Below are 25,260 nucleotides of genomic sequence, written 5' to 3' on the forward strand. Positions count from 1 at the left end.
TAGTCTGTGCACACTCGAAGGTCAAATAGAGCGGAACCTATTTTCCATGAAACCGCAGACGGCAAAAAAAGAAATTTTGACCCCTATTGGAACATTTTCAGACGCTGTCGGGCTCAGTACGAAGTGCAGCCTTATCTCCCACCAATCAAACCATCCTTCTGATAGGCCATTGTAGTTAAGTTTGAAATTATTAAGGATAAAAAGAAGATACGATATGCTTCTAATGATATACGAAGGAGATAAGATAGGAAGGCGATTGGACAAACTGGATGAAATAAGTGGTTTGCGGACACATCGTGTACATACTGCCGCAACTGCCTCTTGAACCACCACTCAATTTGATAATATCTTCAAAATTGGAACAGTATGAAATATTTCTGTAGCGAAAGTTGCAGGCAACCTTTGAAATATGTCTCGGAGGACTCAATTTTCAACTGGCGTCGTTTATCTAAATACTATTTCAAGCTCCAAGAAATATGCGATGATAAGCCCGGCATTTAGTTCGCGGAAAACAGCTTTAAAGAGAGTTTGCCAAAATTTGATACTCATTAATGATCATATTTGATTTTGTTGCGAGTTATTCAGTTTTTGACAAGAATATTAACATATTTGTCAGACGACTATCCATCAATTATCAGTACCCAAGAAGACATGGTAGATGAAGTTATAAAAGAAAAGTCCTTAATAGTCTCATTAAGTTGAAACAATACGTATTAGAAATATTTCGTTAATACGAATCAATTACGTTAAAAGCCAAGCCCGAAACGAGTAACTTCTCAGATAATGCCACGTATTCGACTGATCGAATGTTCAAACACAATTTGAGAACCCAAAAGTACTATACTTGGTCTGCTATATTAATAAATGTTTAAAAGTAAAATAACATTCAAATCAGCTTACCCATTCTTTAAATTCAGGCGAGAATTCATTTATTTATTCAACGACTTTGATTGGGCCGAGATTGAGACTTAATATTCCCGTCTTCCACCCAACCCTTGCACATTATATTGAAGACAATTACAAGCACCCAACCCCAGTGAGGAGGAAAACCCACTTAGGCGCAGGAATCGAAACCGCCCCCTTTGGGTTAGCAAACGAGGGCGTTACCCGCCGTCGACGCGGCCGGCAAGAATGAGCATTGAATTGAATCGAACCCGATATCTTCAGTTTGTCATTTCCTTTGGTGAGGCATCGCATTGATAAACTTTAATTGATAAAATGTATTACTTTACTCAGATTCCCTAGTGACTATTTATACAGATTAAGTCTACTTGTTTCACATTCGCAGCTTCTTTTTTACCGAAAATTCTGTTTAACTTTTGTCAGCAGTATTTTGAACGCACGAAATTCTCATAAGTTCTATATCACTTTAAAATTACTGTTATGGTGATTAACCAAAAAATGCTCAAGCCCTATGATTGAATTGATGTAAAAACATCGAATTACTGTACACCGTTTTCCTCAAACAATTCCGATCTCATTCAGCCGTCACTGCGGCCGGCAAAAATTAACATTTAACTGAATCGAGCCTGATATCGTCAGTATATGAATCTTATGTCTTTCCCCTTTTCTACCGGGCCCCCAAAAATCATGCACAAAGGGGTCAAAATTTCTTTCTTTTTGCTGTCTGCGGTTTCATGGAAAATAGGTTCCGCTCTATTTGACCCTCGAGTGTGCACAGACTACATATAGCTAGGCTCCGAGCCCTCCGACCAACTATTGGACAATCGACATACTTGACCACCTAGCAGACCTGAGCATAACAAGACTAACTTTTGCGCCCAAGAGGTTCCACATTCACATTTCTCAAGCTTCCTTTTCTGCTCCATGAAACCCTTTGACACTATCGTTTCTATGAATGGTTTAATCTTCTGTTTTGGATGAAATGAATTGCATTATTGCATGAATTAATATAGTAGTCGCAGTATTCTCATTGAGTTATTAAACATATTGCTGTGGATGGTTTGGGAGATAAAGGAAAGGTTGACCCTTAAAGTTTTTCTGTGTTATGGAAACTTTTTTAAAGTCAGTGAATATTGGAAATGTTACTGTGTGCTCTCACACTGTTTCTCGTAAATCTTCTCTGCTTAAATTGGCTCATTAAATTTGAGTATTTTATTTATTCTGCTAGGTGGAACCATTGGAATGGGCTGTGGAAGAGGATATTGGTGAGGAAGGGAACAAAGGGGCAGATGCTGGTAAATTCCGGAGGGCAGTGGTAACTCGCCTCGCAGATTTTGTAGCCAGCAAGCACTTTGACCTCATAATCAACATTCCGTTGAGGAAAGGACCCAGAAGGGTTTCAAGTGGCATGACACCCTTTGGCAGGTAATATTGTTTTACTGTTGTTACTTCTGGCTCTGCTTGTTTTCTATGGCCATTATAACAATTGCTTTTTTAATTTTGCACTTGGAATGAATGATTTTTTTACAATTATTTATTTCTTTATTTTTTAATGGACATAGTAGTTTTCATAACTCTGCTTTAGAATTTGTTTTCACTTGTTTATTTATTCTAGGAAAGCTTGAATTTACGATTTGCATATATTTTATTTGGTACATTTTGATATATTAAACAACTATTCTTGTTTGTATCTTTAATAACTAGAAGCCTTTGACCTATGAGAAATATTTTTTGAGTTGATAATTGTCTCCGATTTTATGTACTCTATTATTTCCTATATTTTTCTCTTGCTGTACAGTCCTAGATACATTTGTTTGCAATGGGGTTAGACTATGATAAAATTAGGCAAGTTTTGCAGATTAGGATGTCATTGCCCTTTCAATATTTTTGCAAAGACGGTCACCATCCCACCATCCTTTTATAAGTGAAGGTAATTTGATGTTGATTTATCAGTTTTGCAACTTTCTTACAGTTTTTACTATTTAAGTAAATGACTGAGTACATCATAATCACAACTTATCGTATGTACTTTTTCTCATGTGTACAATGAATTGGTTCTTATGCTTGTTTAGTTCTTGCCTCTTAATAATATATGATCACTTAATTTTGTAATATCTCTCAATCTGCAATTTTTAAAATTGATGTTTCTCAATGAAGTTTGCCATTTGGTTGCACTGGTCAATGGAAGTGAATAGGTTTCATTTGTTTTCATGCTTTTTTATTGTTATTGTTCCCAGGTATATTTTTTAGTCTTCAGAGCTCTCCCATATGTGTGTGTTATATTGTAGGACTTGTCATGGATAGTAGTGAGCCCTATTGCATTTAATTTAATCACATGACTCTGATCAAGTTTAATTGAAAAATTACAATGTATCATATAAAGCATGGCAGCAATAATGGCACACAGCCCATAGTGAATGTAGAATAGAAAGAAATAAGACATGACTACAAGTGTAGAATGATAAGCTATGCATAATAGAAACCATCAAGAAACATATATAGCTCTTATTTTAAAAAATTTGTATATTAACTGCAGCTGCTCATGTTTTATATATTCCTCTGTTCATCTTTTTTTGGTGTTAACATTTCGACATCAAAAGCATGTGATATTATGAATTGAAGCACTCCTGTGTCTTTATGATGAAAGGCTTCAACCATGTTATTCAAATACCAGGAACTCGTTGTAGAATATCAACTGTCATGTGATTTTTGGAAAATTTGTACTGTGGAAAAGAATGTTACAATTTGTGCAAAGCCAAAAAAGTAAGGGAATTAAATATGATTGTGGTGATTTCATGAGGCTATTTATCTTCCATAGTTTTTACTTTTAGTGCATCATGCTTATGGACTGCTGAGAGACTCGCTTAAGGGTGTTTTCCAGTGATGCACCGCCACACTGGTTTCATTTGCAATAATAATAGTGTGCATCCTTAGTGTTACAATGTACATGAGTTCAAAACTCCTATGACATAAAAATATGTAGGGGTATTTGTGATGATAATCTACTAATTATTGCTTTGGTGTACCAAATTTTTTTTTCCAATTTTCAAAAATTTGGTTTGAAACTTTGGTAAAATTTTAAAATGAAGAATTGCAGCAAGCTTTTGGGAAGCTCTGAAACACAGAAGGCTGTCTACTGGATTTAAATCATCTAGAGCGTAAACCCTTAATAAATAAATTCTCTGCTAAAACTACTCGAAAGGTTTATACCATATGAGAAACTGACTGCCAAATGAAGTTCAAAGATGTGTGTAACATTCGCACAATTTGTTGCTTCATGGAAAGCAGGCAGGAGCTGTGGCTCATAGAAACACTCTCCCTTTCGCAGATTTTTCAATTTCATATTTTATTCTACATTTGTAGGGCCATGGTTCCTCCACAGTATATTACAATTTTTGGCAACTGGTCTTTCATCACTGAATATGTGTGATAGTGTGGTGAAAACATAAAAGTGCCTGGAGCTACGTACAATCATTTGATTGCCCTTTTACAGTCTATTTTTTCAAAATTTTTAGTAGTATATTATGTATATACTTTTTTTCAGTATTGATAATCATTATTGCCCTTTCTGTGCTCTTATTTTCTAACTTCTTTCTACTTGAATTGGTATTTCTAATATTGTTAGTAAATAGTGTGGTTTGTGAACTTCAATGACTTTACTTTGAAGTATTCTCTTAATGACTCATTATATAGCATTTTTTGTCAAATTCATATCTTTTGATTGCTTTTTCAGTGATGCCTCGAATGGAAGCGGCATTTCTCCACAGATCAGTGTGGCACCTAGGCATGTAACAATAACGCATGGTTACAGAGCTCGTAGGCTGGCAATAGACCATGCTGTGCCTCTAATCACTAATGTAAAATGTGCTAAGATGCTTGTTGAGGTGTGTAAATTAATTCTTAATGAGTCTTCTTTTTTGTAGATCCTTTCTATTTAATGATATCCTCTGATTTTAAATGAAAACATTATCTTATTAGAATTCACTTGCACTATATTATTAATGGTTGTCAAGCTTAAGTGGCATTGAAATGGAAGATTCTGATGTAATTATGAAATCATATGTAGTTTTCTTTTTCAATAATTGGAAGGATGCCTGAATTTTGCGAAAATATGGAGTCTTAAATATTGCCCAAACTTGAGTTGCAGAGATAAATCGTGATGCAATATTTGTGTGTGCATCTATTGGTGTGAGACCTGGATTTAATTTTGTAGCCAAATATCTATGTCTTGGTTATTATTACTATTTGATGATCTACCATTTAATGTAGGTGTGGATGGGTGCAGAATGAACATGACTACATATCTTGGTCTTGCCTTACAAAGCATAACCTGACACCCCACACTGCATTAATTCCATCCAACATACCTATCCTTTTTCTCTTCCTACCTTGCTTGCCTAAAAATCTCCCGTCTGTCACAGACTTCAACATCCTATCACTAATGAAATGCTCTGCATCCACCTTGCCACCCTCCTTGCCATTTCTCCTAGCAATCCCCTCTCCTCCTTCACCATGCATAGCACTTCATCTATTCCTGGTAAATTCGAATATTTATGTATCGAACTCACTCAACTTAATTGTAAATTTAATTCTTCTTATTCATTTGATTCACTTACTACAACCTGAAATTCCTAGTCATCTGCCATCCAGTTTCTCAGGGATAGATCTTTGCCTGCACATATGGAATGTCTGCATCAAAGTAAATTTTTCTTTATTTTGTGTCAGATCGGGGGAATGGACTGCAAGCATTGTTTCATTTTTTGCCGTTGAGATTTTCAAGAATATATTAGCAAAAATAGTCACTTTTTTGTTGAGCTGTGATAAAAAATTTTTATATCTTAAAATGTTACCTGGTGCAGTGGCTAATTTCATTTAACCTAATTGTTTTGTTCTCAAAACCCATTTCTAAGTATTCTCTCAGGAAGAGAAAGTCATTTTGCATCCTTATAGTCACTTGGTATAGTTTCAAGAAGCTTTTCGTGTTCATATATGGATACCCCTTGTTTTATATGCCATCATAAGGGCCCAGTACACTCACTGAAAGGTGAGGTCAATTCAATCAACTGGTCAACCTCTTATTTTACAGGCCTGTCGGCCCATTTTTTTCTTGTGTTATCTCAAATTGGCTGAAAACAGTATTTTTCTGCAAAAAAATCTTCAAATAGTTCTGTAATTGACATTGGCAAGAAAATATTTATCATTGTGATTATTGTAACATTTTTAGTATAAGCCCCTTATTTTTAACTTTGATAATTTTAAAGATAGTGGATCAATATCCCTTTGCTTCTGTATGAATTAAGCAATTGCTTATTTCTTCCTAAAAATATGGTTAATACCTTTGAAATGTGTTTTGCATGTGATATTTTTTAATTGCTTTGTTAAGAGGTACCATTTGTTTATTAGTAATGCAAGTTCAAAATTTTTAATTTGAGTGGCATGCTTTTAATGAGAATGAAAATAAATTTTGGACATTATACTTTTGCCTTGCTAATGATAATAAGATATTAATTGTAATAATTAATTAAATATAAAGATATTAGTTGGTTATTTTTAGTTATTAGATTATTTGTATAAAATGCCTTCCTGTCATTGTGGAAAAAAATATTACCTACTTTAACCCTTTCGTGTCCTCAAATTTTTCCAAAACAATTTTATTTTGTCTGATGAATAGCAGAGCTGATATCAGTATTTGTCTCTGCAATTGTGTACCACAATCCATATTTTGGTATTTAAATGTAAGTTAACCAAATATTTTCCCCCTTATTAGCTATTTGTATTACGGATATCAAGTCTAACTTTGACTGTGTCCTATTATTATTATTCCTTTTACTAGCCAGAACTTTGACATAATATCTTCCCCTTGATCTCCCTAGCAATACAAGACCATATTCAACTGCACAGAGTTCTTTTTAATTGACATGGAAGCTATCTTGTCTCTTGAATTGCTTTATGTGGTGTCGCCAGTCCATTGACAATTTTGATTGAATTCTTTTGGTGGTGAACTTTGATGCTGGACATAAGGTGATGTAATATTCTCTTTGAATATTTTCATCATATGTTGATAACCATCTCTGTTGGTTATATTTCCGTGTGATTCTTTCCCCTCTTTCCTTAAGACCCAAGGAGAAATATTGTCCTGTTTGACATTTGAAGAAATGTAAACTGTAGCAAATTTTCCCAAAATGTATACGTCTAGTATGGATAAGTTTTTTAAAGATTTTCACTTTAAGGCATGCACCTTTTTCACTTCAAGAAAGTAAGTGCAGTTGATTTGATATCTGGATTAAAATTCCAATGGTGACAGATTGGGTGTCCTACCAATGAATGGCCAAACAGGGAGGGTGTCCAGATTCAGTTAGAGGGCTCAAAAAGTGAACAAAAGGGTGGCGAGTTGGTCTTAAAAAATGCATAAGCTATTAGGTACTTAGGGTGCAACAAGTAGTTAAAATAATTTGACTATTTTTACACCTCTTGAAGCATGTTTAAGGGAACCTCAATAAGCTACATTTTGACTGGAGAACCTATTTGTTAATGTTTGATTTGGTTTATAATTGTGAATCAAATGTAATAGTCATTAAGTTAGGATCCATGTCTTTGAGTGTCCATACTAAATTAAACTGCAGGGGAAATGTGTAGAATTTTGAATATAAAATTTTAGGAATTTTTTGAGTGAGAAAGTTTTCGCTAGTTGGCATGAATTTGTAAACAGAGACTGTAAAAGGGGAAAAGGGATGATGGAGGAGATATCATAAAGTGACTTAATGCTGTAAGATGTCTTCCCTGTATGGTGTTGAATGGTTATTCAGGAGTACACATTATTTTCTCATATTGGTGAAGTGCATTACTGTTTGATCTGAAAATATTTGAAATGGTTTCTAAATCCCAATAAACAATGGATTGCAGGCTCTGCGTCTCATGGGACGAACACCACCTCCGCTCAAAACACACATAGATTGTGTTTCTTCAGTTTCACTGATTAGGTTGCCTGGCCTGGTAGATGTTCATGTGCACATGAGAGACTTGGGCCAGAAGCAGAAGGAAGACTTTGCCAGTGGAAGTGCAGCAGCACTGGCTGGTGGAATAACAATGGTTTGTTGCATGCCAAACACGTCACCACCTGCTGTTGATTCTGATTCCTTCAATGCTCTGAAAAAGGTGAGTGGTTCAACATGAGGACATTCAAGGTTTCCTAAATATTATTTTCTTGCTTTCACCTGCTCCTCTTGTCATCTCATTGTGGATGATATTGAAACTCCTTTGTGATTGTTTTATGGAGTTATTTTAGTTGCCTTCAGCCAGAAACTCTTATCCCATACGAATTGATAACGGGGTGCTCGCACAAGTCTTAAAATAGTCAGGAGTTACTCTATTCCTTCAAGCATTTAAGGGGAAATGGGGGAAAGGACAATATTTTCACAAATGCAGAAATTTGATATTCAGATTGGGTAGGTGATATGACAATTGGGAGTACCCTGGGAGATGGCATTCCATTTAAGTCATGAAATCTGTTCAATATTGCTGTAGGCCATCTCACAGGTAGGACTATGCCAAAGTCACGGGTGGACTGACTTTGGTATTACAAGTTACTCGTGCAGTAAAGAGGAATGATCTACAAGGAAATACCTCTTCAGTTTCCAAATATTCTAGGGAAAAATCTGGCAAAAAACTTAATGTTTGAATAACTGATTGTAGCACTTTTCCACTTGATAACTTTTTTTAATTTTACGACCTGGTTTTGATGTATTACATAATAATCACATGAAGCTACTCAATATCATGTTTGTGAGGAAACTTAGGGTAATGGGACTGTAGAAAATGAGTTAATACCCTGGATGAAATATGCTCTATAGAAAGGTCTGTTTTGGTGCTTAATGGGAATAGGGATATTGGAGATACCAAGAGATCTCACAATTTTTTGCAATACTAAAGAATTTCTCAAAGAAAAATGCCTGAATCTTTCAATTGCCATTTATATGGTAGTTAATTTCTCGTACATCAAAATTTCTGCATTTAAATTTCTGTATTTCCCATAATTTTCTACAGTAATAAAAAATCAAGCCTATTGTTAGTGTCCTTCGTGGATTTGTTCTCCCAAGACACAACATCTAGTTGGTTGCACGTTTTTTTAGTATTGAGGAGAAGAGAAACAAAAACTTGATATATATTACTCAATAAATTTTACTGGCAAAATCCAGATTCCTTTATTCCATGTTCATTTTTTTCATAAATGTTAGGGCTGATGATTTGATAACAGTTTTGTTCAGTATCAGCTTTGATCATGTTTTTGTTGGTACTCCTGAAATGAGTGAGAAACTATGCAGAATAGTTAGTTGGTGGTGAAGCTGTTCATTAGTTTGTTGAAATGCAAATGGTCTGAGTGCACTATTGAAAGAACAAAAGAAAAAAATCAAAAACTTTTAATGTTGTACATTTTTGTAAAAAATAGAAGATTAAGTTGTGTTGGTAGATAGTGATACTAGTTTTTTTAACATTAACAAAAATGTGTAGTTTTAGATGATCTTGACGGTGTTTTTTTTAAATTTTTGAAATATGTACTGTAAATATATTTTTTTAACATTGATAATTTGAGATATGTTGAGATTATACATATTGTTAATAATTTTTAACCCAAAACTTTAGTTAGATCTCCTTTCATGTTAATTTTGCAATGGAAATGTATGTAGTACTTGCCTCAACTATAGACCTGTATAATTTGATTCAAAAATATATAAAGTAAAAAGAGTGCATGATGTGGAAATTACCTGTTAATGTCAATTGTTGATAATAGTTGTGAATTCTCCTGCTTTATGACGATAGGCTGCAGCTGCAGGGGCCCGGTGTGATTATGCCTTGTATGTTGGGGCATCGGAAAATAATCAAGAACTGGTGAAATCCCTGGCTCCGATGGCAGCTGGCTTAAAGATGTACCTGAATGACACGTTTAGCACCCTGAAGATGACTTCTATTTCTCACTGGATGAAGGTATATGAGGATGATAAAAAATTGGATGTTACCTTTTGGGGGGAAGGTCCACCTGGCACAGTTGAGCCTTCACTATGGGATCTCAGAATGCCATTCAATTTGATGTGGTCTGATATTTAATACTTATGCATAATATCAGTGAGATTCCATTCACCCCTTGCTGTTAGCCATGTAAGATATTACATTCTTTGTCGATCTATCCACTATTTATTTAAATATTTACAAAGAAATTTTTGCTATGCTTGTGTTTTAATGCAGTCGGGAGAGCATTATTATTTTGACTTCCCAGCTTTAGTACCATAATTTCTTTGTCCGTTTCTGTTACAGCATTTTGAGTCGTGGCCTCATTCCTATCCAATCTGTGTACATGCTGAGGGACAGACATTGGCAGCTGTGTTAATGCTGACAACCCTTTACAAGAGATCTCTGCATGTGTCCCATGTGGCAACCAAAGAGGAAATTGAACTAATAAAGCAAGCCAAAGAAAAGGTTAGTTTCACTGCTGGCTGCAAACACCCCAGCTAGAGCTAAATTTTGTGTTAAAACCTATACTTTGAACATACTGATGCCTTGATTATTTGATATAATTTTGAGGTGGCCTGGAAATCATTTTTTGTCCTGCAAAATCATCAAGAAGCATAGTACTGAAGGCTAATATGCTGTTTCAAATATGTTAATTGCGCTTGTTTCAAGTTTTTATTATACTTTTGTTGAATATTAATACCTGGGTATCAGAAGCTCAGGAAGTCAGCAATGTTGCAAAACATACTGTGTCATTTTTGGCTTCATATCTCTCTTATTTCTACTATTGTCGTAGTAAAACTCTGAGCTGATCCCTCTATGATGACATGTCATAATGGCGGTAAATAATATTGCATTATTGCTACAGTCTGTATTTATCTATGAATCTATTTCTCCGTGTCTTGAATTCTTCCTTTTTGGTATACCTCTTTCTAGACTATTTTTTGCATAACTTCGAAAGAGGTCTGTAATTGTGAAATTCAATTTTAGCAAAAGATTTTGAGCACTTGATAAATGAACGAAGCAAATAATGTCCAAAGACAATCATTATGTGATGTCCAAAATGAAGTTGCCCTTAATTTTCAATTATATTTGTTAATATAAAGCTATCACCATGGATAAGCGACAGCAGTGATAAAGATGCCAATGCAAATGTTCAGCCAGAACTACTTGGCTAATTTAGCTGAAATTTCCATGGCTTATGAAAATGGCTTACAGCTCCCTGTGAGAGCCACCCATAAAAAAAATTGCATTCCCAAGTGTCTTTGATGTGAAACTAATAATACCCTTCAAGGCCAATAATTATCATTTCATCAGCATTGAAGAAGATTTTAAAGATTTTTGAGAAACAAACCAAGATAATGAAAGACATGAAACTTTCAGGGGCCATTGAGGTTCAAATTCCTGCCAGCAGCATGAGAGTCATCTACATAGGAGTCCTGAGTTCGATGAAAACTTCTGAGATTACTTCCATTTGATTTCTATTTAAAACATTTATTAGTGGAACCATTTTAGTTTTCTCATCAAATATGAAAGAAGCACTTAAGAAACTTTGTGCTTGGGCTCTTACATGGTGGCTTTATGGTTGAAATTATGATTTTGCCCTATGTTTCTCAATCATCCCTCAAAATTATGCCTGCCATTTATTGAAAAACGAATTTTGAGTGGTTATTTTTACACTTTCAAATTATTGGTCACCAAGGAGATCCATATTGAGTCGTAGCAAATTCAGCCCTATCACGTAAGGAAATGGAGGCATGCTAACTTCTCAATGCAATTATTATTAGCATTGTCAAAGGTTAGCTAACTTTCAGATAATTGGTAATCACTTCACCATATGATGCATGTTATGAACTTGGTGGGGTCATCTGTGGTAGAAGGAATTGTATGTTTGGACTTAAAAGCCAATTATCACCTAACTGCTTTGATGCAGGGTCTCTCTCTTCCCCATATGTTAATCTCCTCCTGCATTGATATTCATACTCCTTGAGCACTATCTGCTTGTTATTAAGCCTATCAATTTTAAATATCAAAATTGTAATGCAAAAAATAAACACTCTTACATGTTATTTTGAATGGCCAATAACCCTACAACTTATTGTTATGTTTCCAACAACTCTGTTTATCATTATTCATCGTAATTAGTGTATTCAATGATAATCATCATCTTTCCACAAATTGAAATAATTTTTCCTTCGCCAATTCTTCAACAATTCTTGTTGTTCTACTGCATTTCAATTTTGTTAAATGTAATCCTTATTACAAACTGCAAGTATCCACTGACTCATTTAGGTACATTCGTCTCAAAATCATTGAGAGGTTGGATTTTGAGAATCCTTCTCATGGTTCCCTGGGTTCCCATCGGAAGAATTGCTTTTTTGGCCTCATTGAGAAATAAGGCCTCACTGTCTTAAAGTGTATAGCACTATAATCTTTTGCTCTATAGAGTTATTGGCCCATGAAATCAAACTCCTTGTTGTATCATAATGCATGTAATTAATTACATGTTTAGTGTCTTCAGCTGAAGGAAGGACACAAGAACTATTGTACTCATGGCATTATTATTGTCATTTAACTATGAATTTATTTTTTGCTGTTTCTCCAACATATTAAAAAATATATATATATATTACCAAGTACACACGGTTAGTTTTTCACCACAAGGCTTCTACCTTCTATTAAGTTTTCTAAGAAATAATACCTCTTGCATGTATACTTTACACTTTCAAACTCATTTATTATGGACAATATCTCTTGCCATTTTCCCATGAAAGTAGAAAGTAAATATAACCCAAATTTTAATTATCACATTTCTGTAAATATGTCTGTTTTAAGAAAATTTACTTTTTCTTCTTTTTCAATTGATATGGATTCCTAATATGATTGTAAATGTATCAAATTTGTTAAAATACAGTTTAAATATTTTGTTCTATTTGCTTACACATGTTTAAGTGGCAGTGTTTTAAGACTTCTTTAATGAAAAAAAAATTAGATGAATTTTGTAGTGAACATAACAGTTTCAGGTTTAACTTCGTGGAATTCCTTCATGATGATGGTAAAAAAAGAAACTTTGCACTTCCACTTAAAGATTTAATACTTCACATCACCATGGTTTCGATGCTGCGCATCATCATCAGGTTACATGCATCAACATTTATTTCAATTTATATAGTCTGGCTCCAAGAGGGAGAGGAGAGGGGTTAAGGTGGGGGGAGTAAGGGAGAGGGGGTAAGTTAAGTGCAGATGCAGCAACCTATTAGTGGGCTAGGGGAGGGGGAGGGTATGTATTGGAAGGTTACTGGCTCCAATTTGTAAAAGTTTTTCTTCATTATATGAAGAACATAATGTAAAACTCCGCTGTTCTTAGAAATAGCAGCAGAAAAAAAACATTGTGTTCTACATTTAATTAGGGGGGTCGTGAAGTATTAAATCTTTATGTGGAAGTACCAAATTTTTTAGTGTTGACAAGGCGTGTATGTATTTCCCCTGACTAACTCTTGATGGATTCTTTATTAAAGGGGATGTTCGTGACTTGTGAGGTGACCCCTCATCATCTCTTCCTGTCCACAAAGAACTGCTCTCCAGGTGATCCTCTTTGGACTGTTTGTCCAAAGATTGGAAGTGAGGAAGACAGACAAGCTTTATGGGACAACATGCAGTACATAGACTGTTTTGCAACTGACCATGGTAGGTGAATTATTGCCAATATGAGGTGTGCTACAGCATGCTATGATAGACTTTGAGCAACCCATGAAAATTATTGCATTTTCTTGTGGATTTCTGATATTATAATGCAAAATATGAAATGCTCTGCCTTGTGCTATTGTCTCATTTAGCTCATCTTATTTTATACCCACAGTGATGCAATCCAATTGACCTTTTCTTTTCCTTTATTTTCCCCATTTACTCATGCCTTCTTTTATGCATGCATTTATATTTACTCGTGCGTTTACTCTTTTATGCCTTCTTTGAATTTCTCTCACCAAGGTCTCATCTTTCCTGAGCCTATAACATATTTAAATTTCCACTCATGTTCATCAATCTTTTGGTCTACTCTATTCCTTCCATCAACTTCGATACTACTACTTCATAACTTTGGTAATGTTTGTGCATTAGTGGAACTGGTTCTACCATCTTTCATTCTTTTTTTTATATGAAAACCATGTGTGTACTTGAATCAAATGATGTATTATTTATTGTTCTTGAGAATTCTCTAAAACTTAATCATTAACATCTATCAGCCATGTGTATATTGAATTCTGTATTTTCTCTTCACAGCTCCCCACCTTCTTACTGAAAAACAGACCGGTCATTGTCCAGGCTTCCCGGGCCTAGAAACGGCTTTGCCTCTACTTTTGACTGCTGTGCATGAAGAGAAACTAACCCTGGAGGTATGTCAGTGTGTGTGCGCCTGAAATTTAATCTTTTTTGGGGTGGCCTACTCAAAAGAGAACTGTTCACAAGTGTGCAGTGAACATTTGAACACTTATGGACTAAACCTAGCAAGAAAAAAATGCTGTCCCGTTATAGCTCCAGTTAGCTCTGGGTCATTGCAAGTTTATCATGAATACAGTCTCACAAAGACATTTGCTGGTTTAGGGGTAATCAGATCTGTAACATTAGACCAAATTAAAAACACAAAAGATTTTTAATCATTTATTTTAATTATTTGTGATTAAAAATGTTACAAAACAAGTTATCTTTCCCTTCGGCATCTAGTAAGTGCCATGAAAATGTCTAATGTTCAGTGGTCGTTTTCATTTGTGGATCTCTTTATTATTGTATGGCTTGTAATATACATTATTGTTCTTGCGATAGGAGTAAATAAGAATATTTTTATGTTAAAAGTCATGAATGTTATAAAAATTGTAGCTTTTTTGGGATAATGTCACTATTTAAATGTCTTTTCAAATGAGAGCTAATAGTATCCTACTGTACTGTAAATTGTACAAATTGTAAATTCCCTATGCCCGTTGAAGTGGGCAAGGAGATATGATGAGGCAAAGGCATAATGTGCCACCATCACTCAAATAAGAAAAAGGAAAGATGCTGATGGAATTACTTTAATGCTGCAGCTTTAGCATATTAGAGAACTAATAATCATTTGATCATACAGATTAAAAATTGAAAAATTATGGAGGGTATTAAACTACAGCTCTGTGACCAACTACTAGCTGATGAGATTTTCAAAATTAATAAATGGCCTGGAAGAGGTTATAATAGGACATGCATTGCTTCATTTCTAATTACTCTGGATGCACTTATTTCTTCCTCTCACAATCAAAGTTTTTTGTTTGCAAATTGATTTATTTTCATAGAATACTGAAAAGAAAATACCCTCATTGTAACTTATTGAAATGCTGCCGGACAGGTACATTGAATGATATTTCAGGTTTTATGAACTTTAAGAAACAAATTTTTTCTTTCATACATTTTTGCTTTTTGATGGCCATCTTCCAAATGAACAAATGATTTTCTATACTGTAAAATGTGACATTGCAGAATATCTTGGAATATCTATGTATTTCCTAGTTAAACAAAAATTGCCTGAAAGAAAATTTGAGATATGATTTTATTTAAAATATAGGCCTTATCTCTATAGTCGCCACTTGTACATGATATGGAGTTATGTCAGTTTACCATGACATTTGTTTATCCTTATTTACAGGATCTTGTCAATCGCTATCATCACAATCCAATTCGCATATTTGGTCTTCCCACACAACCTGACACATACATAGAAGTTGAGATGGGGAGAGAGTGGAGAATTCCTGACAATGTTTTCCCAGAAAATGTTCAGAAGCCAACTGTTGCCGAAAAAATTACAATTACTGGTTCATTGTCCAAAAAGCTGAACAGACTCTCCACAAGTCCAGTTGTGGTGAATGGAATAAGTGGACATGGCGTGGTGAATGGTGATGCTGATGAACCACTGGAGGATAAATCGGGAAGCAAACTGAATGGGGCCAAGTTATCTATAGAAGTCAATGGAATTCAGCCGGAAATTATCAACACTGCCAAGGCATCATCTGATTTAAAAGTGGAAGCAAGTGATGTGAAAACCATTGGCCCAGTCTTTTCAAAAGCACCTGTCAAGAGAAATGGTGATTAGTTTGACTCTTCATTCCCAATACCATAATTATTAATAATAGTCAACCGGTAAATGCAATAATCCTTGTGAAAATCTTTTGGTATATGCAGTTTTTGGTGAAACCAGAGACTAAGTATCTCATTGTTTTGCTATTAATAGTTGTCAATTATTTTTTCAATCTCATACTGCATAGTGTTTTCTGCACAATGAGTGAATGAAAGCATGTTAACTGTTGTTTAATATTTGGCAGTTTTTCATTTTGTCAACGAGTAAAAATAATAGTTTTAATTAGCATATCTGCAATGAAATTTGGGTAATTATTGATTATAATTTTGCCTTTCATATTATTAGTTTCCATACCTCAGCTAGCAACCCCAACTAAAGAGAAAGCATTTCACAGCAAGAGTGGATGGAGCCCTTTTGCTGGTAAGCTACATAATAGAATCGCATTGAAATACAAATTTTTATTTTTTTGTGAACTCTCTGTTTTTAAGCATATAACATTTATTTTTGGTTTAGGCATGGTCGTGAAAGGTGCAGTTCACAGGGTTGTCCTGAGGGGTGAGGTCGCCTATGTCGATGGGCAGGTAGGTGGAGAGTAATTTACTTTAATGATGAAATCAAATGGAATGTTTAATATTGACTCAGCATGCTTAGTGATTAATGGAACATCTTATCTCCCTTTTACTCCATTGGTGGTGTTCAGGGCTGCATAAATGGTCAGTCATTGAATCTGAGATTTTAAGCACTGAAGAGTACCCTTAAGGCTAGGATACCTTTGGAGATCTTTGATTTTGTGATCAGTGCATCTGTTTTTCACTTTCTCAATGAACATGAGTTAAATCATTCATTATTTACATGTGATAATTGAAGTTTTCAATGTGCAAATGATGTGTTAAAAAAAGGTCACCTTGCAGAAGTGGCCTTCTTTGTTGTCAGTCATTCTTAACTTTCTTATAGTTAGCCAAAATCTGACTTTGGATACTGCTTCTTTGTCAGTACAAGTGAAATCCTGAATTAATCAGGGACTGCTCCTATGCTCCATCTTTGTACCAGGGACTTTTTCATAGCATATTTATACAAAATCTGAATCATGTGATACAGACTTAAAATTAATTCACTGGCTGGCACTTCACATTTGAACTGTGCCAAATATAATTAGTGTTGACATAGACCAGGGTATTGATAAAAATGTTTTCAGTACAAGTGAATTTATTTATGCCCATACATACACTAATTTGTACTAATGAACTTATATTGGGAAATCTAAATGTCATTGTCACTGCACGTAATTAGAAAATTGAATTTGTTATGAAACCTTTGTTATACATAGTGTTTGTTAATACATAGTATATAAAAGTGTATTTTAAAATGTATCATAGCTGTACACAGAAATAGACAAAGAATTGAATGACAATTGTAAAGTATGTTTGAATATCTTGGGATTAATTTCTTTCCTAATCTTTCTAGTTACATGTCAGACCATCACTGGGTAAATGTTTGTCAGTTCATCCTCCCCACAGGAATCAATCCTGTCCTCACAGTTCTTTAGAGTTAATATGAAGGCACCGAATCAGGCAATGACTTTTGAGTTACATGAGGCTTAAATTGATTCTAGTGAGATGTTATATGAACCTCTTTTTTAAAGATCCATGATAACAAAATGAGAATAATCCTTTTCATGTTATGAAAAAGATTGTTCCGATTTTATTATTGGGAACAACTACACACTCATGTGAAACTTAGTTGCTGTAGCATTGAAGTTGATGTTGTGGGAAGGCGAATAATTTGGTCTATTTTTGCTTGCCTGATATTAGATCCTAATTGCTCCTGGATTTGGGAAAGATGTGCGTGAAATGCAGACAAAAGTTCTTCCTCAGCCGGCTAGTTTCATGCCTGCTGGACCTGTGACAGTGCCACAACCTGCAGGAGAGACATCCAGGCAATCAAAAGGTTGGTAAATGCATAAATGTGTTATTCGAGTTGGGAATATTAAGTGGTGAATAAATCTTTTGGCGATTCTCCAGGAGAAAAGTTTTTACTATTTATTCATTTTGGTCTGTCGCTCAGGCATTTAACATTAAACATGGTCATAAAGATGTACAGAAAATAGAATTCAAACAATACATGAAAATACACCCTTCGATGAAATTTGGCAGTCAAGTCTAAATAAAATTTAGAAAAGTACCCTGAAACACATCATTGCACCCTTACATGTGATACAGCTGTCAATCTCAAATTATCACTCATAAACTCATCCACGCTGTAATACCACTGGTTTGATAGTACCTTCTTAAGTTCAGTTTTAAACATACTTACGGTGGGTTTATGTTTTATATTCACTGGCCATTTGTTAAAAATAATTTAAGTTGAGTGATGAGGACCTTTCTTAAATACAGCACAAGAGTTCTGAATTAAATATGTATTGTCTATTCCATGAGTGAAGTGACGATGTACTGGAGATGAGTTTGGTAAAAATAAACTTAGATTTGTTTTTATAAGTATTCCACAGTTAAAACTATGTATGAATTGTAGTGTAGTTATTTTGAATTTAAGAAAAAGTGAACTTCAAGGAGTTCTGATGGATACTTAAGCTTTTCAAAGACCATTTTTGCATGGAAAAGACCTTAGCTGCAGCAGTAGTAATTCCCCTAAAGTTTATCTCTAGAGATGCTGTTGTAGTGGTAAGTTAAACAGTAAAGAGATATATATGAAGTACAAATTGGTAAAGATGTATAAAAAGCCTTCGGATTTGTTTTCTAGGCGAGTTATTATATTCTTTTTTGTTCGCAGTCTTAAGTAAATGGAACAATCAAACCCCAGGAGAAATCATGACGAGTAAAAGTAACCTTCCAGGTTTGTGTATATTTTTATTAAACACTTTTTTGGGATTAGAGTGAATATGACAATCTGGTTGGTGGAAGCAAATTATAGATTTTATTCCTTGTATAAGGTCACGGAGAAATATATTTACTATGTATTGTTTATGATAATTTCAAATGTATTATTATTTCTGTTTAAATACAAAAATCAATTTTCATTTTTGTAGATGTGTTTCCAGTCTTCAGGCCAGATCAACTCAGCAGACCACCCTCAGCAACACCTGCCAATCAGCTGGAAGTTCGGGACATGAGGCACCAGTTGCCAACGCCAGTTGGAAGTCACATGTTTCAGCAGAGATGTACTTCGCCCATACTTCAGCATGCATTTCAACCACTTGTTCCCCAGCCCCTCTTGTTGCAAATGCCACCGCAACCTCCTGTACCCCCGATGAGTGCCACCCAGGCCAGTGTGTCAACACCCCTGATACCTCAGCCCCTGTTGCCAACACAACCCATGCCTCAACCTGTTCCAACACTTCCACCTCATTCCATTGGAGGTTAGTTTTGCATCATTTTGGGGTGGTAGCCATGGTGTAAAAGTAAATATGAGTGATGTCTTGATCTTTTTTGGGACTCATTTGTTATATTATGGAATCCTGAGGCTTGCAATGTGCCAATTAATGCCAAAAGTTAAGGACATGTCCAGTGATTAAAATATATGTAAATCAGTACTTACATAGTTCACCAACTCGGATTACTAGATATTACAAGGGGTGCTCAATATACTCTTAATTAAATAGAGTGCCTACTGTCATCACAGCAAAATAAACTCTATACTCTTTTTTTTGACTCAGTTGGGATTGATCAGAAATTGGGCAAAGAAATATTTAAAAAAGTTAAATGAAGAGAAAAATAATAATTAATAAAATAAAAAAGATATTTACCTCTAAGGTCTATACTCTTTTTGGGTATAGTTTGACATAAGGGGTAACTCAACCAAGATGAATTTCCAAACATTTAGACATGTGCTGAGGGGCCATCCACTTATCGTATAATGGAAACTTGAGAAAAATGGATGTATAAACTTTCTTAGACTTTTTAGTCAAGAGAAGGCAAGGTGGAAGCTGAGGACTCCTTAGGCATAAGAGAGAAGACATAAAAGGGCTGATACTTAATGCCTGATTTCACCATTACCTAGGTGGAAGAACTTGCTTGTTACGCTGCCTCTGCATCTCAGAGGATTGGCTGTCTCTTGTGTTGAATTCCCACTCCAGGGAATATGTAGTACATTTTCTACTCACCCAGCATAAAAATGAATACATCAAAACAGGATCATGGCCGTGAAAAGGATGCAAGTTTCACCAGAGGCAAGATCTGTAAGAGGGGATCTACAGAATCCAATGAAAGTATGGCAAACTGTAAATTGGACTGACTTGAAAGAATACCAAAGGACTCTTTTAACATGGAATACTGCTGCATAAACAGACTAATCCATGAAGCCATACACTCCTTAAATGACAGCAGGGAATAATGTTGTTCCCTTAGCAGTGCATTAACGAGGATGGTCTACCTGGCATTACTATAGAGACCATTTGTCCTGAAAAGGATGATGAGGGAGAAGATTTGGAGGGCCAATCGGGCCCCTCGTGCTTCACTGAGCCATGGCCACTGGCTCACCTATGTACGTATAATATATTCATGGCACTAAAATTCATGGACAAAGTTTAACCTTAGGATTTCCCCTGGAAAGGGAATGAAACTCTCTGTCTCTAGAAAACATCAACTGTGGTGGAGTACCAAAAAACCTGCAGCATCAAGTAATGAAGCACTGTGGGGAAACTGATACCAGTGGCCCTCTTAATGGCGAGGGGAAATGGGAGGGAGAGGACTATTTTCAAGGTGATATTATTTGGGAATAGTGGGTGGGTTACTTTGTTAGAGTAGCAACTAATATATTTTCGCAAAATTGTATTGTTAATACGATGACCCAAAATGGTAGTTGTAGTTTCGTAATGGTAAACCTGCATTTAATGTTGCATGCTACAACACTTGAAAGAGGTTTTACAGTGTGTCTGAATAATAACCATCATGGAATATCATTTTTAACATTGAGTGCAAAATATCCCTCTTATTAATCATCCTTATTTAAAGTTTGGTTTTTGAAAGTTTTGGAATGTATTAAATTCTTAAATGACTGTTGTGAATTTGAATTGAGAACCTTAAGAGAACCCCGTAAACCAGGTCAGTGAATTTTCTTGACTGGAGTTTTATGAAATGCACAATTTTACTGTCCAACCCTGATAAAGTTTGAATTTTTGTTGGATGAGTAGAGAATCTATTTGTAGAACCAACCCATTCCCATTGAATTACTTGATTTGTGTAGTCTTGTGATCTTGCTTTCTGTATTAATTTCAGCCTATGCTCATTCTGGGTCAGTTATTCCTGTATCACATCATTGTGGGCTTGCAGGAAGACATATTTTAACTGTTGACACATTTTCCAAGGAGCAAATGAATGAAGTATTCAACCTAGCCTCCACGATGAGAGTGAATGTACACAGGGATAGGCCATTGGATCATATCCTCAAGGTAAATAAGTTGCGAGAGGTTCCATCTTAATAAATATTAATTTGCATGCTAAATTTAGTCAGTTCATTTTCCCTGTGACTAGCATGGAATGATGTATTTTAAAGGTAGAGATGTGTTCAGTTTATTATCAAATTTATTCGAAAAATCAAGTTCACTGTAGTTGTTAAGTGTAATGTTTAATAATAAAAATGTAATTGGTTAAGTATGGAAAGTAATATTTAATTGTAGTTAATCTTAAAGTGTATATATCTAAAAACAAAATGTAACATCTGGATGCTGTAAATAGATATAATTTCAGTGGCAGAAAGTAGCAGCATTACTGGAATCCCTAATTGTTTTTCTGCATACATGTTTATGTATTCTACATGTAGTGAGATTACCTAATGTTTTTTATGTTGTAAATCAAGAAGGATTATTTCATTTTTGTTCCAGAAATATTTTTTTTTATCTGTAACTCGTTAACAAGATCAATTTTTTGAATGGTAAGTGATTTAAGAGAAAAATTTGATTCAAATTTTGAATAAGCATTTCAGATAAACGTATTATAAGTTCAGCATTGTTTTATTAATTAGTTCAACATTTTTTCTCTGGAGACAATTTTTAAATCTTTCACAACCAAAATCACGGAAATAAATTATCACTGCAAATGGCATCTAATGCAGGCACCAAGGCCCAGCTGAAAATTGGTGACTTTAATTGGAATAAAGTCTTCCTGCAAAACAGCATTCCTTCTAATTTCACCCTAATTATTTATTTTCTGGATTTATTAGAAGATTGATAATGAAGTGCCCATTACTTACTCTGGCTTCGATCCGACCACAGCTGTCTAATTTGGTTAATCACAGGTTTATCTGATTATTGATGAATGATATTATTTTATTGTGTACAGGGAAAAATAATGGCCTCAATATTTTATGAAGCAAGCACAAGGACTTCATGTAGCTTTGCAGCTGCGATGTTGAGACTTGGAGGCCAAGTTGTTCATGTTGACAGTATATCGTCATCTGTGACCAAAGGGGAATCTCTAGAAGGTAAGAGCTATTTTTACTGTAGTGTCATAGTAGTAGTAGTATTTAGGGTAGGCGACTGACAGCTAAGGTTATTTGTGCCATTAGGGATGGACAGGAAAGGATGAAGGGTGGTGAGAAACCCAGCTTCAGCATTAGGTTACTCTTAACGAAAGGCGCCAAGGGGTCCGCAGCTTAACATTCCATCTGACGGATGGCATTCTCACTCAAAGTGCCCTCCTTAAAGCACCTAAAGTAGGGATTGAGATACCACTGAAAAACATTCGACGACACCGGGATTTGAACGTGGGCCCTCTTGAAGGGAAGCTAGTACGATAGCCACCAATCCATCTCCATCCCCCGTATATTGTCATAACTGTTAATTGGTTGTAGCTAGTGTTAGGGTAATTAATGATTGTGACTTCCATCCAAAGATTACAGCTTTTCGGTAGCTTGGTGATTAGATTCTGCAGTGTGGCATGGTTTGTGGTTGTATGTATTGTTACCATTGTTGGATTTTGAAACTTTCTGCTGGTGTTTTTTTTATGAACATCAGTGTATTTTAGGATGACATACCACTTAGTGGCTGAACTAAACTTTAAATTTATTAAACTAAAAGTGATAAACATACCTGCTCACTACATGTATTGGATGCTACTCAAATCAAAGATTTTTTGGAAGTGATGGGTTTATTTACCTTTAAATCAGATTGTTCGTCAGCCTGAAGAATTATGGGAATTCCACCATTCCGGAAAACTGAGGGAATTTGCATGATTTATGGAAAAATCACAATTATCATCATTTGACAAAGAAGAAATCCCCACTTGCCATTTTCAGATATGCTCAATAGGTACTTCTAATTTGGTCCTGGGCATCTTAAGTTCTTACTTTCTAACCCTGCCCCACTTGAACCTTCATTGAGGGAAGCAGCATTGTGATTGTATAAAGTGAGGTAATGGTACATGCTTCATATGGAAATAAGGGTGTAAATATTTAGCTTTCTGCTGGGTATAAATATTTTTATTTTTATTTGCACTGTGATTTCCATGCCTGTGCATTTATGATTTCTGTTGCTTGGAAGTAATGTAAAGTGTTTTCTTTCAGCAGTCTAGTTGTCAAGAAGTGACATTTTTTTCTTGTGGTTTTGTGTGATTTTAAGACTTTATATTGATCTACAATAATGATAAATTTTCATACAGTTGGAAAGATATTCCTTTCTTTACTGTTTTGCTGTTTTTTTTTTACATGTACCATTCTAGTGAAAAAGTAAACCCATGATCCTGTTAGGAAATGTTCACTTTTAACTCGCAACTGCAAAAGAATTTATGATCAACATGATGTGCTTAGATGATATCCTATACGTATTAATGTATACTTTTGGTGTACAGAAATATATTGTTAAATGGCTGATATCACATTGAGATTACCATCCATTCCCTGTCATTGCAATCAATAATTCGTGCCAAATGACCAACATTTGCCCTGTAATATGCTTGTTTTGGGGATTTGAAATCTTATTACTGGTATGAACTGAAAATATTCCATGGAAAATGTCAACAATTTCTTATCAGTGATTTATTGAACACAGCAATTAATTGTATTAAATATCATGCCATCCTACCTAGATTTGTTGACTCTCTCCCAGTGGCCGTGAGATATGTCTATTACTTCCAAAAAATGTTTAATTTTCCTTAAACCTCAAAAATATTTGAAAGGGATTTTTTGAAATTGCTTCGCAGTTAAAGTTCTCGTAGAGTTAGACTTTCCTTCTTCTCTGAGTGCCTTTAAATAGATCAAACCAAGTGAAAGATCAGGGTTACCTCCATCCAGGAAAGTTCAAGTAACGGACGGAAGAGTAGGCATGTAGTGCGGATAATCAGCACTTTTGTATCTTAATGGGCAGTTTTGGGAACCCATTTGCCTTCAAGGATCATCCATCATTTGGGCCACACTAACTGTATTTGATCAATCATTCATTAGCATTTGTTTGAGAAATTCGTTTCTGAAGTCATAAGTGTCTTTATCTATACTTCCTCTAGTTATGATTGAAATTACTAAATTTGTATTTCAGACACAGTAGCCGTGATGGCTGGCTATACTGATGTTGTGGTCCTGAGGCACCCAGAGCCAGGAGCTGTGTCTGTAAGTGGTGGCATTAAAAGATGATTTCTCATAGCATTTTCTTATTTAATAATATAAGCTTGTGGGGGATCGAGATGGTGCGGGGGCTAACGTACTGGCTTCCCACCCTGAGGGCGCGGGTTCAAATCCCGGCGGTGTTGAATATTTTTCAGAGGTATCTCGATCCCTACTTGAGGTGCTTTGTGGAGGGCACTTTGAGTGAGTACGCCGTCCGTCGGATGGGACGTTAAACTGTGGACCCCTTGGCGCCTTTCGTAAAGAGTAGGCTAATGCCGACGCCGGGTTTCTCTCCACCCTTCATCCTTTCCTATCCATCCCCTATGGCGCAAATGACCTTAGCTGTCGGTCGCCTCCCCTCAAAACTACTACTACTATATAAGCTTGTTTGTATGTCTCATGTTATGTAGCATACGAATATGAAGACCAAAATATATGCATTTGCTTAAATTTATATGCAATGGAGGCATACTCACTTGATGTTAGGGTTTTGTTCCTCAAAAATGTGCTGTTGGAAATATTGATGCTTGGAACAGAAGAGGCATTCATTTATGCTTACAGACTAAATCTAGCGTAAATGAATTTTCTATGTTACTAACCAGAGGAAATCTTGGTCTAATCTTATAGCAGATTTCGCAGAATTGATTATAAGATACGTAGTCATGTATCTGTGACAATTCTTTGACCATCCTGGTTGCCATTTGGAT

General features: G+C 35.3%; 1 protein-coding gene across 2 annotated transcripts in view; it reads left to right on the forward strand.

Annotated features, from left to right (window-relative positions):
- Positions 1-25,260, forward strand: part of r (carbamoyl-phosphate synthetase 2, aspartate transcarbamylase, and dihydroorotase rudimentary) — a 104,283-nt gene that overhangs the window by 72,977 nt on the left and 6,046 nt on the right. The window contains exons 25-40 of one of the 2 annotated variants that reach the window (XM_071594353.1): positions 2,132-2,328; positions 4,637-4,787; positions 7,807-8,058; positions 9,721-9,885; positions 10,213-10,374; positions 13,425-13,593; positions 14,185-14,297; positions 15,575-16,010; positions 16,349-16,423; positions 16,517-16,584; positions 17,815-17,950; positions 18,791-18,853; positions 19,047-19,376; positions 21,235-21,407; positions 22,297-22,438; positions 24,486-24,556. In XM_071594353.1, coding sequence (XP_071450454.1) covers positions 2,132-2,328; positions 4,637-4,787; positions 7,807-8,058; positions 9,721-9,885; positions 10,213-10,374; positions 13,425-13,593; positions 14,185-14,297; positions 15,575-16,010; positions 16,349-16,423; positions 16,517-16,584; positions 17,815-17,950; positions 18,791-18,853; positions 19,047-19,376; positions 21,235-21,407; positions 22,297-22,438; positions 24,486-24,556 — 2,703 coding nt within the window. The remainder of the gene's footprint in view (positions 1-2,131; positions 2,329-4,636; positions 4,788-7,806; positions 8,059-9,720; positions 9,886-10,212; positions 10,375-13,424; positions 13,594-14,184; positions 14,298-15,574; positions 16,011-16,348; positions 16,424-16,516; positions 16,585-17,814; positions 17,951-18,790; positions 18,854-19,046; positions 19,377-21,234; positions 21,408-22,296; positions 22,439-24,485; positions 24,557-25,260) is intronic. The other variant, XM_071594354.1, reaches the window with a different exon arrangement.

This window comes from Hetaerina americana, unplaced genomic scaffold (assembly GCF_022747635.1).
Source record: "Hetaerina americana unplaced genomic scaffold, ioHetAmer1.1.p SCAF_6, whole genome shotgun sequence".
NCBI classification, from domain to species: domain Eukaryota; kingdom Metazoa; phylum Arthropoda; class Insecta; order Odonata; family Calopterygidae; genus Hetaerina; species Hetaerina americana.